Below are 18,329 nucleotides of genomic sequence, written 5' to 3'. Positions count from 1 at the left end.
CCAATAACATATTGAACGGTTATAAAGCGGGATTTATTTACACACACACACACACACACACACACACACACACACACACATATATATATATATATATATATATATATATATATATATATATATTCTTGCAGCAAATTCCCAGCCTATGTGACTAATAGATATTTTAAAACAAATGGGTCTGTCATGATCTTGGGCTCCTAACTGCACCTTACTTAATTTTCTGTTTCTGACTGAATAAAGAAAAAAAATTAACATGCTAAATGTAAAAAATAAAAGTAAATAATTACTTCAACAACAATACATTACAAAAACTAACAACGGAACTATCGCTCTCTAAATACGAATTCAGAGCAAAAAAAGGTAAAGCGTACAACAAAGCAAAGAAAATTTAAGTAAAAAAATTTCTCATATTCAAAGCAACGTTTTTTTTCTTCATAAACTCAATGAAAATAAAACTGTAATAAAATTTTATAACATGAAAAATATATATATATAGAACAAAGCAGCGCTGGCGAATTAGATGAAACCACAAAATCATCCAACTGTCTGAATAGGCACCCCCCCCCCCCCCCCCCCCTCATCCCACCCACCTTTCCACTACGGTAACATTATCCCATCCACCAAGTCATGCTAAAAAAAGGAACACCCCCCCCCCCTCCCCGTGGGAAATGGAAGGAAAGGGTGGGAAGGGGAGGGGATGGGAGATTACAAATGGACGAGATATGCAGACTCCACAAATACTACTACACTAAGATTTCTAGAAATTTCTCCCCGCCGTCTATTATATAACGGCGCCCCAAGCGCAAAATCCCATTAAGGCTGTGTGGTATATATACGAACACGAGCAGACGCGGAAACAAGACTTATCTCGAATATTCCGCGATGTTATTCTCCTACTTGGACGGGTCGGTCTCAAGCACGGCTTATGATACTAGAGAGGAGTGTGTGTGTGTGTGTGTGTGTGTGTAATTCGAAGCCGTCTAGACATTTAAAACGCAATCTTTTATGCAATTCATCACAGTATACAGATAAAGACTACAATTGTATGAGTGTATAAATACTCCAAATGTAATTTTATTCAATCACAGAAAATAACTGCATTCGTATAAAAGCGTTTATTCCAAATGTCATTTTAAGTATACAGATAAAGACTACAGTTGTATAAACGTGTCTAAAAGTGTATAAATATTCCATAATTTGTAATCTAAGGTGACCTCAGATTTCTGAGCCAAATTGCCGGGGAAATTTACTGAAAAACTAAAACAGCATTCAAAAGATTCTCTCACCCTTTCTATCCTAAATTGCGAAGGAACTGAATAAAAATAAAATTTATTAACAGTGAGTTTTTTTTTTCTCTCTCTCTCTCTCTCTGATCAAAGTAGCTGAGATCAGAACACCCATAAAATCAGCTGCACAAAATATGTATATCAGCCAGACACTTCCCCCAAACTAAGGCAAGAAGGGAGCCAGGGACGTGAATGACGAGGTTGACGATGGTTTTGGCGGGAAATTTGGTTTTTATGTTCTCGAAAGGTAATCTCGCAAATCATGCCGTGCAAAGCTGTTTATCATTTCCTCAGTTATGTACAGTGTACAGTGCGAGTAGTACGGTGTGCAACTATGTATAATTTGGTCAACATTTACGGATCTTTCAGTCACAGTGAAAACCGTGGACATGTTACTGAAAATGGGAGAGACTGTACGTCTGGTCACCTTAACGTAATCTTACACAGTAACAGGAAAAAAAACTACAGTTGTATAAAAGTGTATAAATCCTGCAAAATTCAACAGCGTAAACTGTGGTAAACAGAGTTATGGTGAATAAACTAGGCCTACGATTCATGCAAATAAAAAACTGAACTAACTAGACCTATTTGAATATATATGACATCAAAAGGAGAATATAACCCTAAATTAACTCCATGAGACACAACAACCTCGAAATATATATAGAGCAATTTTCTAAACATGAATAACACAAAATATATCACACACTAAGGCATTACAATGCTCTAAAATTGTATATATATATATATATATATATATATATATATATATATATATATAGTCCACAAACAACAATAAGATATTAAAACATTAAAAATATATTAATTAGGAATATTAAATAAGCAACAATTACCAAAAATAATTAAAATAATAATTTCAAGCGACAATTACCTTCAACACCAACATCGACTGTTACAAACTTACTTAACACCTATTTTAAAGTGTTATACGTCCAAACATTATTTTCCTACATTCTAAAAATTACCATGGCGAGTTGATTACGCTTCCACGCTTAATTCCAGTGCAATAACGACCTAATTACAATAAAAAATAAGTTAAATTACACATTCAAATAAATATGGTCCTATTTTCAAAGGTTACTTACCGACAGCGTACTGCACAACAGACGTAATTAACATGATCAAGATCATGAGCGCCATATCCTCCCGTAATTACCGCGACGGGTAGTTTGATAGGTCAGTGAACGAAGTTAATTACACATGTAGTAACTGCCAAAATGTTTTAACTATCGTAGTTACCGGCGGCATGGTGTTGCCGTGACGTCACACATCGTCACGTGTCTCATTCCTTTTCATTTGGTAGTCGGGAATTACGGATGAATTTGTACTTTAATTTCGGAATTAATTACAAATTTCTGAATAAATTACAAAATTTCGGAATTAATTTCAAAATTTCGGAATTATAAAATTTTGAAATTAATTATAAATTTTTGGAATTGATTACAAAATTTCGTAATTACACCACAAAATGACAGGTGTGAAAAATCACTGCACAATTCCACTCAGGCAGTAACGTAGTAGTATTACTTGCAGCATGTTAAATTACAGGACAGCCGTAATTCCACGTCGTCGTCGCGATCCCGTAATTTCGAATTACACTCAGCGACGTAATTAATCCAAACAGCCCGTAAGCAGGAACGCACGTGCTCTCTGAAGAGGTCTCACCGGGGGCCACTCGCACATCCTCACTCGAACACATCCGGACACCGACTGACCGGGCTGGTGATCATCCCGGGGAGGAGGGGACCGCCTTGGGCCAGGCCACCAAGGCATAGGCGGCCCAAGGTATGTACTCCGCGGCCCGCCACCCAGGCCACCAGGGTGGTCACTATAGCCCTCTCCCCCTCCCTCTTCAGCTGATGATGACGATGACGATGACGATGACGGTGTCGTCCTCGCAATATTATGTTGTCGGTCCTCCAAACTGAGGTCAGACATTCGTATGGCTTCTCAGACCTGATCTTATGTCACTCAGTCACAGACGCACTTCTTGATGAACCCTTCGGTCTCCCATTGTCGCCTCAAACTGAGATTTTCATTTTGATTTGTTTCATCTCTCCATTATTTCGCAGACAGGAATTACGTGGATATATATACGTATACAGCTTTCGCGGCGTATTTTTTATGACAATAGAACGTCATTAGGCAAATAAAGTTTCTAGCGTATTTAAATACAAATGGAAAGTATACCTACACGAACGTATGTCACTAGACCTATGATTGTAAAGTAATACTTTGTTCGTGCGTAACTCCTGTTTTTCCATACATTGAGAAAGACGTGACATCCCTATATTGCATTTAATTCATGAATTCATTCACGACAATCTATCTTATTGCATAGATTAGTAGCAACCTCTTAGATAACCTTGGAATGGGCCATTATAACTTCTGTGGCTGAAGGGTGAACTTGACAATGACTGGTCTGATTTCTTGTCTGTAGCCACCCTATATATGATGGAAAAAAAAAAAAAAAACTGGGCGTTCAGTCCTTATCATCTAAAACGCGAGATCGATCCTTTGGGGATCGACTGGACTTCAGCCGACCTCTGCAACAAATTCAACGTATACATAAACCTCATGAACAATGCATGACAGCACAAAATTGATGCAGGGGAGTTTGATGGTCAGCTAAAAGCCAAATCCTTAGTTAATCATCGTTTTTTTGGGGGCCATTTTTATTGTTGTTCCTTAATATGCAGATGCTATAAAGCCTCGGCGGCCAGCCAAAATGATTGTTCATGAACAATGCAGGCCACTGTTCCACACATGGACGTCAAACGCTCAAACTCAAACGGCCGGTTCTCATGGTATATCGGACTATTCATCGATGGTAGTAGTACTATTGATCGTTTGAACATTTGGGAAAAACTTACAGCGTCTTTTGCTCTTTGATTTCCGTTCAAGCCTTATTTTGTTTCCTCTTTCTCTCTCTCTCCATCCCTACTTCCTTCTTTCCAGCGTTGATTATCGTTAAAAAAAATCAATGTACGTTCAAGGTTTAAAATAGAATTAAGACCATACCGAAATAACCTGAAATCGAATCGTGTATTTTAGGGTCTAAAATTCAATCGCCCTATCGGTGTTTTTCTCTAAAAAAAAATCCGTAACTTCCTGATGTCATACAGCATTTTATAGATCAAAACTTAGCTTCCATAAGTCGAAAACCCAAAAAATAAAATAAAAACGTAAAAAAAAAAAAAAAGCGAGCTGGAAAGAGAGCAAGTAGCCAGGCAGAGCCAATAAATCCATCGTTAACGTTAATACTTGATTGCATTGGGTAGTATATACATCATGAATACTTCATGGCGACGCGCAAAGTAGTTCTGGAGAATTATTATATTCCCAAACTTGCATTTTAGCGGCGGAAGACTTCGCCAACACACTATGCGTGTAACGGGACGCTTTCGTACGTGATGTACGCGGCCATTCGATTCTATTACGTGCAATTTAATTCAATGGCGGAGCCTGAAAAAGTACCTCGTAAAGAATATACTGTATAAGCGAAAGGGATATGTCCGGGCAAGAAGGACATTACAGGAGTTTGGCTGGGAGGGGGATGTCCCTAGAAGGGGTGAAGGATGATGCCCCCTCCCCCAACCACCACCTTTACCGACGGTGGGAGGGGAGTGGGATGCGTCAGGTGGGTCTTCTACCAATTTTGACAGGGAAAGGACGGGATGGAAAGGGTAGGGGGGATTCCGACCCTATATTTTCGATGTAAAATGCTTTATTTTTCTTCTTTGAAATAGGCCTAAGGACACTTCCCAATACCGTTGTGATTGTCTAGATACGTTGACATTTAAATGCATATTTATGTATATATAATAAGGTGACCAGATTTCTTGTGACAAAATCCGGGGACATTTTCGGTTCAGAGGCGTAAAAAGCTCCAAAATATGACGCTTGTTTGTCATTCATAAACTAAAACGGGGACACTGCTGTCCTTACCATTCATAAAACAGAATTCAAAAGTTTCTATCATCCTGTTGCTCTTCTATTGCAAAGGAATTGAACAAAATTTAATTGATTAACAACCAACGATTGAACAGTATTGAAATTATCTACGGGCGAAACACCGTTGGATGTACGTGTATGACGATGGTTTTGACGGGAAATTTGGTTTTTATGTTTATCATTTCCTTAGTTATATACATTGTACATTTCCTTAGTTATATACATTGAACAGAGCAAGTTGTACGGTGTACAACTATGTATAGTTTGGGCAATCGTTTTTTTTTTTCTGTATTCCAATTTCGAATCTTCGTTATCAGTCAAAACCGAGGTCTGTAAGATTGCTAGCCCCATATCTCTTTTTCAACCATGGTTGCAAGTGACGACAGTGAACTAACCATCAGGTATACGTAAGAGAGAGAGAGAGAGAGAGAGAGAGAGAGAGAGAGAGAGAGAGAGAGAGAGAGAGAGAGAGAGAGAGAGAGAGAATGTGCTTTCTTTCTTGAAAATGAATAGTACTGTACAACGGCCCTCCCGATTCCGCACAGTATAAATAAGTAGCTCGAAACGTATTTGGCAAATTGCTCTCTCCATTCTCCTCTCTCACTTTTTCACTTTCCCCAACTTTCATTTCCACGAATCTTTGGCCCACCCAGTCCCTCCCAAACCAACCAACCCCCACTCCCTTCCCTTGCTGGCCTTTCCGGAACACGTACTGCTTTGAACCTCCTTTCATCTTGGTCACAGCCATTTTTTTTCGCTTTCTTTTTTTATACAAATTTCATTTCTCTTCCACTTTCCCTCTCAATGGAGAAAGTAGCGAGTTGTGAGAAGTTATCTTTATTAGTCTTTTATTTTTTTTTTATTCTTCATTGGCTCATATAAGCACTGGTTTTTTGGAAACCTAACTAACTTCAGTTTCCTACAGCTTTTAAGGTTCTGTTGGTTTAAACAACTCGTTTGCTGCATTTTTCAGTAGGCCTAAGTACGTTTTCCCCATTAGGACAAAAAGTATTGATCATTGGCATTGTCATTTTAAAACTGTTGACTCAACGGTCCTGTAACTGCCATGTTCAAAACATTGGCCTTCCAGCATGGCAGGTGTTTGTCCAGTGTTGAAGTCACGGGGAACAGGCAAGACTGTGTCTCCCTTGGGCGTTAAGAAAATGTGGGAGAGGTCTGAGTCCGTCTGACCACAAGCTGCTTATAAACTGGCCTCCTACAGACAGGAAGCTGTAGGAACATGGACAGGAGATAGGTCTACAATGCAATGGTAGAGCTAAACAAACTGATACTTGCGAGGAGAGGGCCAACCCACCCAAAGTAAATGAGTCATAATGATTAAAAGAAAAAAAGGCTTACGATGGGGAAAACCCCTGTTGGTGCAGTCATCAATTTGAAGAGCGAAACTTTTCAGCACAAAAGATGTTTCCCAACATTCAAAAAAGTTTGCTTGGAAAGTTACAATTCCCAGTAACCAATCCAACACTGATTAAAGCATCACAACTGTAACCCGTAACACTGTAAATCCTTTGAGGTTGACTCACTAGGTGCTAACCAAACCTCTCATTAACAATTGCATAAACATACAAGATGAGTAATTAACCAAGACTACTGAATAATCAAGAACAAAACTACCACTATGCTTGAAAATGCACCATATCTAAGTCATACTTTTCCTTTGTGGGAGGAGAATAAAATAGATTACAGAATTTGAGCCAAAGGCCAAGCACTGGGACCTATGAGGTCATTCAGCACTGAAACAGAAATGGAAAGTGCTGTAAATATGTAGGTTTGAAGGGTTTAACAGGAGGTAAACCTCACAGCTGCGGTATGAAAAAAATGTTAAGTCTAAAGGAAGGGAGAATATGATCAGAGTTACAGTAAAGTAATGCCTGCAATACACTGCCTGAGGTGCACTGAAAGCACTAACCTCCTATGGAATTCTCCTTCTTGGGGTTCGCACCGAGACTCTCTCCAGATTCTTGTCTCTTACACTTTCTGCTCGAGTCCTCGGCCTTCCTACCTCTCTTCCCTTCTCACATCTCCAGATCTCCTTCTTCTCAGACTCCAGGTATTCCAGCAGTTGCACTATTATGATTTCCTAATCACATGTCATTCTTGGGCATCAACATTTCTAGTTACTTCATTCTTAAATTTTCATTTTTTTATTACTTACCATCACCTATGCATAGTGAAACTAATTTTACACAAGCACCATCAATTATTTGTTTACTAACTTCAAACTCCATACTTACCAGTAGTCAAGCAATTTCTTCAATTTTTTCCAGAGTAGTATTATTACAGTTTTCCATACTGGCACCATGATTCCAGCCCCACAATTCAGCATGTCACAAAGGCAAATCTGGGCGAAGAGAATAACACTTGCTCTATGTTCAGTGCGTGCAGCTTTGTACCATACTGACAAATAACAGCATTCTCTATTTTTTCTATAATCTTTGGCTGAATTCCCTTAGGGATGGAAATCAGCCTCCAAAGTTCAAATTAAAGGAAAAGGTAATACGAAGGGATAGAAAATAAAAAGATAAACTTGAATTCAGATTTCGGTGGAGAGAAAGAATGAAATTGCCCCTAGCTTGAATATGCAGGGATCAGAAGATTCCACAAATGCTCTAGGCAAATTATTCAACACCTTAATCATAGCCCAGAATAAAACTCCTAGCAAACAGAGTAGTTTTAAACCTGATACTCAAAAAAAAGACACTTCGTTGAGGCTGCCCGACATATTTGGGGACAAAGTATATATTGGAATGGAATCATATGATATATAAGATTCAGGCCAAAGGCCAAGAACTGTGACCTATTAAGTCATTCAGCATTGAAAGGGAAACTGAGAGAAGGGGGGTTTCAGAGGTGTAACAGGAGGAAAACCTCAAAGCAACTGCACTATGAAAAAATGATTGGGAGAGAGTAGAAGTACGATGGGAGAAAACAAATATTAATGGAGGTACAGTAAAAGAAATGAAAGGGCTGCAGCTGGGGGCCAGAATGACACTAAAAAAAGAACCTTAGAAGATATACGTTGAGAAAATGAACAAGATTTTTGGTGGGTAACTGATTCAAAGACTGAATATTTCTCATGGTTTATTTCATGATACATAATTGTTTACACTATATTTGGTAGAAAATGTGGAGTGATGAGTGATATTGAGCCTTATTGAACCAATAAGGCGCAAACTCCCTTGTCACAACACAAATTACAATTGAGATGAGAGGTTCCGATTTACATATCACACTCAAATTCACTGACGTCAAATATCTGACAATTCTTGTGGACAATTTTTCCATAACTAGATGCCAATATCTCCATTTTGATCCCAAAAAACCAACTGTAATAGGAACAATCTCATGACCTTTGTAGTCTGCCCTCAGGAAGAAATCCTATAGCGATTTTCTTACACACTACTCTCATTCTTATGTCCTCATACCTAGCTTTGGGTTTTTTTTTTAACTAGCATACACTCTTCACTCTGGCTAACATTATTTTTCTCTACAGCGTAGCATATTTTTTTCCAGCTATTACAAAAGCCTGTACAGAAATTGCATTCCTTCCTGACTGTATCTATAAATATATTATATGCCTTTACATCTGTGCATGTTGTTTCGAACTCACAGTAATCAAGACACCAAGAAAGTGTCTATGTACATAACTTGACAAGCACTGCTTGTCATGACTGCAAACAAATCTTGAACCAGACCTTTTCATAAGCAAGTCATTCAAAACATGTTTGAAAAGGCATCAAATCTGAATTCCAAAGCCATTTATGCTGAAGCTTAATTATTTTTTTGTTTAAAATGATGACTATCACAATTGTCACACCTTTACATCCTATTCACAGTATCGACTACGATACTTTTACGTTGATAATTGCACCAGTTCTCTTCCATTAGGCAGATTTTTTTATCTTTAAATATATTTAAAGCCCATGGGTACTTGGGCTAACACAATTTCACAAAAGTATACAAGAAACAGAAATTCATTTGCACGGGTATTCAGGATCTGAGTACTCGACTATCTATATATTTTTCTTCACAGATGTTATATCATAATGGATGGACATTAACAATATCACAAATCAAATAAACAATAACAAAAGTAACAGAGTAATAAAAACTTATGATGAATAATCATTAAAACACAGCCCTCTTCTTCTTCAAAATTTTTATGAACTTAAGGTCATAGGTAGTCTAGTAATCAGGCCCTTTTTGCCCAGACCACACTTTGTAAACTTCTCACAGAATCAAGCAACACAGCTTTCAGAATACACAGAGAATGTTTTAAATGTTTTTTATGCTGGCTCTCTTCTGGTAAACAAGATTTTCTGACTGGCTCCAAGGGTTGCAGATTCATTATCAAGGTTGTTCCTATATAAAACATAGGTTAGACTGACCTTGACAAATGAAATCATACCCGTGATGCCAGGCTTCTACCATACTTGCTGATTTAAATATCACTCTAGGTGAGGTGCTCATCACGCACTACCCACCCTTAAACAAGCATGTCTTTATTTACCATCGAGGAACCTTTGGTGAATAATATCAATGTAGAACAATTCATGCAGTGGTAATACTCTTTTTTAAATTCACCTACCCACTACAAGTATAATTAAACACCTAGCAGTCTCAGTGTTTTAAGTATCAATAACCTTTATGAGTGGTTACATTGATATATTACTGAAGGAATCCATAGCTGTGTAATTTCTAACCTACAGAGAGAGACCAAACTATTGGTGGCTTGAGGGGGGCTATAATCAAAATCATAATCCAAAAATGAAGATCAACGTTTCAAACGTTTGTCAGAGTTGGTTTACAGTATCAAACGTCTTAGTATTCAAGCCTCTGTATCATCATTATCATCATCAAACAGACTTAAAACATAGTTAGGACTCGAGCAGCACAACTGTGAAGCCCAAGAGTGCGTCAGTATAAAAAAGTGACTTGACTTAGTCACTTCATGGGTCAACATCACGGAAAAAAGCTTAAAAAATCTCTGAATCTGGACAAGTTTATCCCCCTGAAACTGTCGTCAGATTTAGATGTGCGGGAGGTATCAGTGACACTGAACTTATTGTGGGATAAAAAAGCTTGGAAACTATACAAAAAACAACAGAAAAAATAAACTGCAAGAACCTCTCCATCATAGAATCAGTCCTATAACCCACTGGTTGTGGGTTAGAACACGCACTTGGCACCTGGCCGAGTGGTATATGTCACTAGAGCTGTTTTTCTCTCTCACGAGGTAAAAACTAAATCATGAAGTTAAGGGTCTTACGGTCCCCCCCTCCCATTGGTGTCCACTCTCTCTCTGGTCGAGTTTTAACAACAAGCGCTGTCTACTATGAAGCATAATCACACATATCCTATATGTATAGAAATGGTACAAACAAATCAAGTTAACAGATAGACAATAAGTAACATACATACATTAAAAAAATTGTCATGAATTGAATATTGAATAATTCTGATTCAAAAAAAGGGGAAAAAGTGCTGGCTCTCTCTCGCATGTATGTCTATATTGCCTAATACTGAGGTTTTTTTCACCATTTAATTAATCCTACCTAAAAGCAGTAGAAAAAAGCATTCGTTTATCTACTCAAAAGAGATTGAGCATTTTTTACGTTTTTCGGGGAATTAGACTGATCCATTCCTTCCTTTTATATATTTCTATCAACTTCCTCTTCTTCATTTTGGTTAAAATGGTACAAATGCATAGATAAGAAAGCATGACTTGTCTACTACATAGTTCTGGTGTTTATTAAGTGCACCTCCTGTACTACTAATGAACTGCAAATGAAATAACGAACCTTATTTACGGGCAGGAAAAGATTACACTGGCAAACATTTATCATCAAGAAACTACATGTATTAACACTTGAGCTTATGGAAGATACCAGCAAATGTTTTGGCTTCAACAACAGTTCACTAGCAGCGGCAAGCAGGTTTACGCAGCGGTCTGACGACTGTTCAACAACCTTTTTCATTTCAGTTTGACATTACATGTTTGTGCACTATCCATGGTACATGTTTATGTCTAGTACACAGGTGACCTCATCCCACTGGGTAAACCTGACAGCAACCACTTGGCTTTTCCACAACCACCAAAACGTTACTTCTGTTTTAATATTTTAAATTTAAAAGGACTTCAGGGTACGGTAATAGCTATTGTCAGATATTTGCTTGAGAAATCTGCCAATACATAATATATAGAGTATGACTTCAGCAATGACTTACCATCTATTATAATATAATACAGAATCCACTTTCACACACTCTAATCCTATAGAAGAAGCAATGCACACGTACTTACACCAACATTATTTTTTTTTTGTCTTAGATCCATAAGAAATGCTACAATAGAAATAGCTTAAGTAGAAACATGAACTGACAATGAGAATTTGCCAATTGTTCCTAAAAATCGATGGAAAAATTCAATATACAAATAAAAACATTACGTAGCGAGATGCCTTTAAATACATCGGACATTTGGATGTGTGTGAAGTCTCCAGCAATTTTATGTTCTCTAGATCTTGCAATAAACCTAAGATTCACCAAACAAATAAGAAAATAATGCACCCATATGCAATCATACCTGAGCTTCAAAAAAATTGCTGGTGAAATCACATATATTGTCTTGCAAGCTGCGAAAAATCAAGCAACACCTAGGAACGCTGCATTGTTAAGTGGACAGGGAGATGATGGCGTATATTTGTGCAACAGAGGGAGGCCTCCAGCAGACCAAGGAATCGTATAATATCCTGCCTTGGTCTCTGAGCTACTATACGTAATAAAGGTTATGTAAAAGGAAGGTAAAAGCACCTATGGAATATAAATTGTAATACAGTAGGCAACATGACATATACTATGGTCAAAAAATTTTATTTTAGTTGAAGGAAAATTTGCCTCCCATGAACTCCTCTACCTCAAGTACTGTATACACTCATTCCTTGGTTAGGCCAATCTCTCTCTGCCTCACTTCTCAACTGAACTACTGCTTCTGCTGCTGTTGGTAAAACAGGCATAAAACAAAAGAAACGATGAGCGTACTGGTTACATCATCTGCGTCACATTTTCCCAGCATACACTCTTCTTCACAGTTTGCTCCTCCCCCGCTCCTGACTAGACTTGAGTCGTATCACAAAAGTACATAGAACACCGAACAAGTCGAAGAGAGAGAGTCACTTTTCCACGTAGCACCGTCACGGATGATGCAAACACACACACACACAGCGATACTTAGTTAGTATTCTCCTCGTACTATCACATAGCATATCTTATGGTCCATTTTGCTATGGGTGAAAAAGGGATTAAATGCAGTTAATAAATGCATTATTAACTTGACGGTGTGTGGGCCCTCATAATTATATTTTTACTGGTGCAGACACACACACACTGAAACATCAGAATCAGAAGCACTTCCACAGTTCACACACGACTCCGAACCTTCTTCGAGCACAAGACAGAGAAAGGAATACTGCTATGTATGTGATACACACGACACTGCAAGAGACACTCAGAAGCAATTATTATTATTATTATACGTCCATCGGCTGGGGCTTGCAGTGGTGGTTACGAGGGGGTACAACAATGGAGTTCACAGCAGGTTAATTAATTAATTATCTCATGAGCGGGGGGGTTTTTCGAAGGGCAGGGGGGCGGCGGGCTGTGACGCAGTAACAATTAAAAGAAGACTTCGGGCACCCCAATGAACACTTTTCTTCAAGTTCCTGTAGGATTTGGTGGTGGCTTTTCACTTCAAATTCCGACCCCTCGTGAAAACAGTGGACTCGCTTCGTTTAGAACTAAGAATTAACTGATGACGAACTTTTTACTCTTGGGATACTGAGATATGCCTGGCTGTAAATGTAGAGAGCTTCACCATTAAGAATCACATGATCAATGAATAATATCATCATGAAAATTTCTTTATAAAAGCGGCCAACATAAAAATCCTGAATTAAAAAACCTCTGGCAAGTCCTCTGTATTCACATCTTGAGTCCATCTCACTGGGGTGATATTTCTTCGTGAAATCCTTCAAAAAGAGAGAGAGAGAGAAAACAAAAAACCAGAATCTTCATTAGCGTCGAGTATCAGCAATCGAGTGTGATGTTCAGTGACGGGAGCGGTAACCAGGCTTGTTGCCTCCTATGGCACAGGATCAATGAGGTCCTTCAATGGGGCCGTCGAGGACCTCACACATTCATCTCGTCACTTACCACCATCCTTAGGCCTCCATTTTGAACGTGGGTGGCTGCTTCATTTCTGAAAAAGTGTTGAAATTGGGCTGTGAGTGCAGCACATAGCTTTGGGGTATCTACTACAAACAAGGGGATTTCAGTGAGTTTAGTAGAAAAGGTCCTTATTCTTGTCAGATGAATGTCATGGTTAAAAATTACCTTTTAATGGCATTTAATTGTAATATAGTTTGAAAATTATGGTGCACTTAAGCTTAGAAAATTATACTACTAGTTTTACAAATAACCTTAAAATTAATACTTTCACATTCTCAGGAGTTATCGACGAAACATACGTACGTAGATTAACACTTCAAAAATACAAGTTACAAACTTTCTACCAAGGAAGTTAAATTTATGTTAAAACATTTCATCTCAAGGAACTGCAATATGAAAATGGAAATAATATAAACATCAATTGGTGTTAGAAGCTTGCATCATTACTCCATAAGCTATCCAAGAACATTAGCTATTGTGCTCATGTGTAACAAGTATACAAAAATATTTCATTCTTGTAAAATAATAAAGCATTCTGACAGCAAGCTAACTAGTACAATATTTGCAACACAAACTGAACTTGGTATAGTTCAGAAAACTAAAACATACAACTGAGGAATATATCTTCATTGAAACTACATTAAAGGATAACTCTTTACCACTTGATCTGTTAAACTTTTCTCCACTACGGGTCTCTGACATCACGAACAGACGTAATGCTCATTGAAAAGCTGACAAATGATTTTAACTAAACTAAATGTTTTCATATCAGCAACAAAATAATTGAGGAAATCTACATAGTGGAATTATAATTTACTGACATCAGAATTTGTTTGTGGCCATATGCAAGCGACGAGTTTTACAATACCTAACAGACCACAACATATTATTAAATACTTTAACTAGACAAATGAAAAATAAACTACAGTGAGTTGGTTCATTTATAAGAAACCAACGTACTAAAAAGCTGATGCTTTCACCAATTATAAAATTAATGTAGAAAATGCTACGTAACTCATTTTATCCATAAATACAGTACGTATACTGTACTACTTCACTATATGTACTGTTAACTTATATTTAATGACATTAGAAATTCACTAAGAAATAATTTGCCATTTTTATAAGAAGTATGACATACTTTTAAGGTTAAGCCCTGTCATGACATGATAAACGATGAACCCGAGTTTAAAATTAAAATGATGACACTCAAGTATAAAATTAAGACAATTTCTTACATGATACCAGATAAGGATAAAGGCCTCAAGCAAAGACGACAATAAATGATTAAATATGGAACATTTCAATAAACTGCAGCATCCTCACTTTAAAAATAGCCTACTAGCCCAACAAAGGGCAAAGGTCAACTCAAATTGTTTATCATTACTACTTTGTAAATACTGCATGGAATGTGGACACATGAATATTGTGTAAAGATTATTGGTGTATGACTTGCCCAAACCAAAACAGCTTATATTTCATCACTGCTTGCAAGCACCACAAAGGGAAAGTAGATTTCAGTATGGTATCACAACTTATGAAGTTCCTATCTGGAGTACAGTACAACAAGTGAATGGAAAAAAATATATACTATACATATAGGTAGTTGGGGAAGTGTGGAGGCAACAAAGAACTGCTAATGTGAAGTGATTTCTGTATGGCATACTGTAAGCAGTAACCCCAAAGAGAGTTTGTTTATGAAGAAAGACAGACAGGGAAATGGCACTCTCTCTCTCTCTCTCTCTCTCTCTCTCTCTCTCTCTCTCTCTCTTCTCTCTCCCATGTCTAAAGCTATATGAAAAATACAGGGAGAGAAAAGTGGGGACTAATTATGGTAACAGGAGATTATAAGAATTGTGGACACACAGGATGGGAAGGAAATTCCAAGACTTAAAGTACAGCACCCTGGCAGGTATGGTAAAGACGCCTTTCTTTCTTTAAACCATCAGCTAAAGATCCTTATGGACAGAGTCCATATGGACCCTAATGGACAGAGTCCATAAAAGTTGGAAATGCTTGCAGTTGTAGAGTCTTCTGATCTCCAAATGTTTACGCAAAGAGCAATTTCATTCCTACTTTCTGCTGACATCTGAATTCCAGGTGTATTGGTTGTATTTTCTAATCGCTCATATTAATTTATCTACTTTCTTTTACTTTACAGACCTGATTTCCCTTTGGAACCCTCTTGGGCTTATAATATAAGCCCAACAGGGTTCCAAAGGGAAATCAAGTCTGTAAAGAGAAAGAAATTAAAGTAAAAGGTACTAAATAAATAAACAAATAAATAATAAAATAGAAAATACAACTAATACACATGGAATTCAGATGTCAGCAGAAAGTAAGAATGAATTTGCTCCCTGCGTAAACATTTGGAGATCAGAAGACTCTACAACTGCACTAGGCAAGCATCTCCAGCTTTCAGCTGCAGCCAGAGTAATAATCCTAGCAAACTGAGATATTTTTGGACTTCCCTGAAGACTGAATATATCCTCAAGTTAACTGTACCCATCTCCTCCACATCATCAGAACATTAAATCTGTTTGTTAAGTGTTGCAGGCAAATAGTGATGGAATACTCTTTACGCCAGACAGTTTTAGAAGCCGCAACCAATAATATTTGATGTACTACTTGGGCAAAGTGTAACAATCATTACACTTTCCTAAACACAAAAACTGGCATGGAAGTCAATGTAAATACAAAAACTTTTCAAACTTTGCTTACAAAGAAACCCGATTTATACATTTCATAAATACAAAATTGGAGCCCTATGCATAAGACATCAAGAAAAGGTTTGAATAGTAGTGTGTATGTACAAGTATTTATCTAAATCCTAAAAAAGTATTTAATTTTACATTTTGACGATAAATTATACTTCTTAAAAGTGAACACAGAACACGTGTGCTTGAACACCTGACTATTAAATTTGTTTGTAATTTTCAAAAATATTCATTTCTATTTATATCTGCACTTTCAAAAATAACAGCTGCTAAAATCATCACCTTCATACAACATAGTATATTGTGCATTCTTGAATTTGATTTTCATTTGATGTTAGCATCCCTTAATAACTTTGTAAAAGAAGTATACTGTAAGTCTAGTTAAAATACAATGCTTCTTAACTCCAATATCTCATATATGTAGTGACTGACTGCTATTTCACATGTCATCACTAAATCAATTATGAAATACTTTACAAGCTATAATACTGGAGTATCCTGAACGTTTGTTAATATTAAGCTGATTATAAGTGTATCAGAATTTATTTGAATATACCACAAAGACTTCTGTTTTTTTTGGCAAAACTATTATGTGGGTAGATCTTAAAACCCATTATGTATTATTCCTGTGACACTGCATTAATATTTCCTATCAATATTATTCCAAATGCCAGTTTTGTATAAATATCATGTGTAGCAAGTGCTTTGTGCAACAAAAATTCTACAATAACAATGATGTAAATACATTAGGCTATATGTATTGTATAGTACTGTAGTAAATGTACTTCTAAAAAGCCAAATTTAATACACACACATCTTTCTTTCTTGTACTGCACTCATAAACTGTTGGCTGCAGCGTGGATATTTCCATAAACCTTGACTGACAAATGAATTCTACTGACTGAAAGAGCCGAGATGCTAAAATGGAATTTTATAGGCCATCAATAAAACACAAAAGAACTTTCCTACTGTTACTACTGTGATATTTGCAAATTTCTAGCATCTTCTGACACTCTTGCAACCATCGAAAGAAGTGCAGTGAAGACATAAAATACTCTTACCAATAGTTTCTATAACCACTTTTTCGGAAGTAGCTCCTTAAAACAGAAAATGGGATAAAACAGGTTATTTTTTCTAGGATTTATCAAAAGACTTCTGACCAGTTTTTTAACAAGTTTAGGCTAGAAATATTCCCTTTCACAAATTTTAGCTTCTAGCATTAAAAACTGTTATGATACTATAATTACAGACAAATATGCTAATGTACTGTAAATAAAATAAATCGGTAAACAAATACATATTATGTGATAATAGGGCAGTCCCTGGTTATCAGCAATCCAGTTTTAACTGGTTATTGGTGCCAAAATAGAGTTATCAGTGCAATAAGCACCGAAAATCGCCAATTTTCAGTTACCGGCAATTTTCGCTTATTATCAAGTCGTCGGAATGGAATCCCTGCTGATAACCAGGGAAGTATATAAAATATTTCATCAGTGCTACTCTCACCTCATTAATGTTACTCGTTACCTCCGAAGAAAAATACCTCAATAACTAGTTGGTTACTTAAGCTATATAACCAGATGATGTTTACATCTGTTATTATAGGAACACAACCATATCTGAGGCTGGTGTGTTCAAAATGGTAAAAGTTTGTTTCAAAATAGGACAGCTTTTAAAAGCCGATTTACATTTCATACAATCAAACCACTGCTCTGTGATATGGTCTTTTTCAGTTATCAGAGGCCACGATCTTGTAGATAACACAATTTTCTTCTAACAAATTTTTAGGCTTGTATCAGAAGTCCACTACCTTAGACTGATGTTCAGGACTACCTAGAGCAATGGTTTGTCCACAAAAACATAAAATTTATCTTTAAGAGTTTTCATATTTTGTTTCAGAAGCCCTATCTGTGAGGTTTTCTAGCAGTCACTTTCAGCTTTCAGATGGGGGTCCATCCTTCCAAACACTCTCACTTCAAAACCCAGCCAGCCTCTGCTAAAATGTTACTTATAAAAATGACTTGAGTATAGTATGTGAGATCCCTTACATGTACTTACGATATACAATGTAATTTTCATAATTATTATGACAAGTATAAATTTA

At 36.9% G+C, this 18,329-nt stretch overlaps 2 protein-coding genes across 2 annotated transcripts in view; both read right to left on the bottom strand.

Moving 5' to 3' along the window:
- The window catches only part of LOC135205351 (uncharacterized), a 346,437-nt gene extending 343,404 nt beyond the window's left edge, over positions 1-3,033 (bottom strand). The window contains 1 exon segment of the mRNA XM_064235817.1: positions 2,393-3,033. Coding sequence (XP_064091887.1) covers positions 2,393-2,447 — 55 coding nt within the window. The 5' untranslated portion in view covers positions 2,448-3,033.
- Positions 3,034-8,350: 5,317 nt separating this feature from the next.
- The window catches only part of LOC135205245 (cell adhesion molecule Dscam1-like), a 261,713-nt gene continuing 251,734 nt past the window's right edge, over positions 8,351-18,329 (bottom strand). Inside the window, exon 47 of the mRNA XM_064235593.1 lies at positions 8,351-13,539. Coding sequence (XP_064091663.1) covers positions 13,470-13,539 — 70 coding nt within the window. The 3' untranslated portion in view covers positions 8,351-13,469. The remainder of the gene's footprint in view (positions 13,540-18,329) is intronic.

Source organism: Macrobrachium nipponense, chromosome 49, assembly GCF_015104395.2.
Source record: "Macrobrachium nipponense isolate FS-2020 chromosome 49, ASM1510439v2, whole genome shotgun sequence".
Lineage (NCBI taxonomy): Eukaryota > Metazoa > Arthropoda > Malacostraca > Decapoda > Palaemonidae > Macrobrachium > Macrobrachium nipponense.
This window is presented reverse-complemented; position numbering and strand designations above follow the sequence as displayed.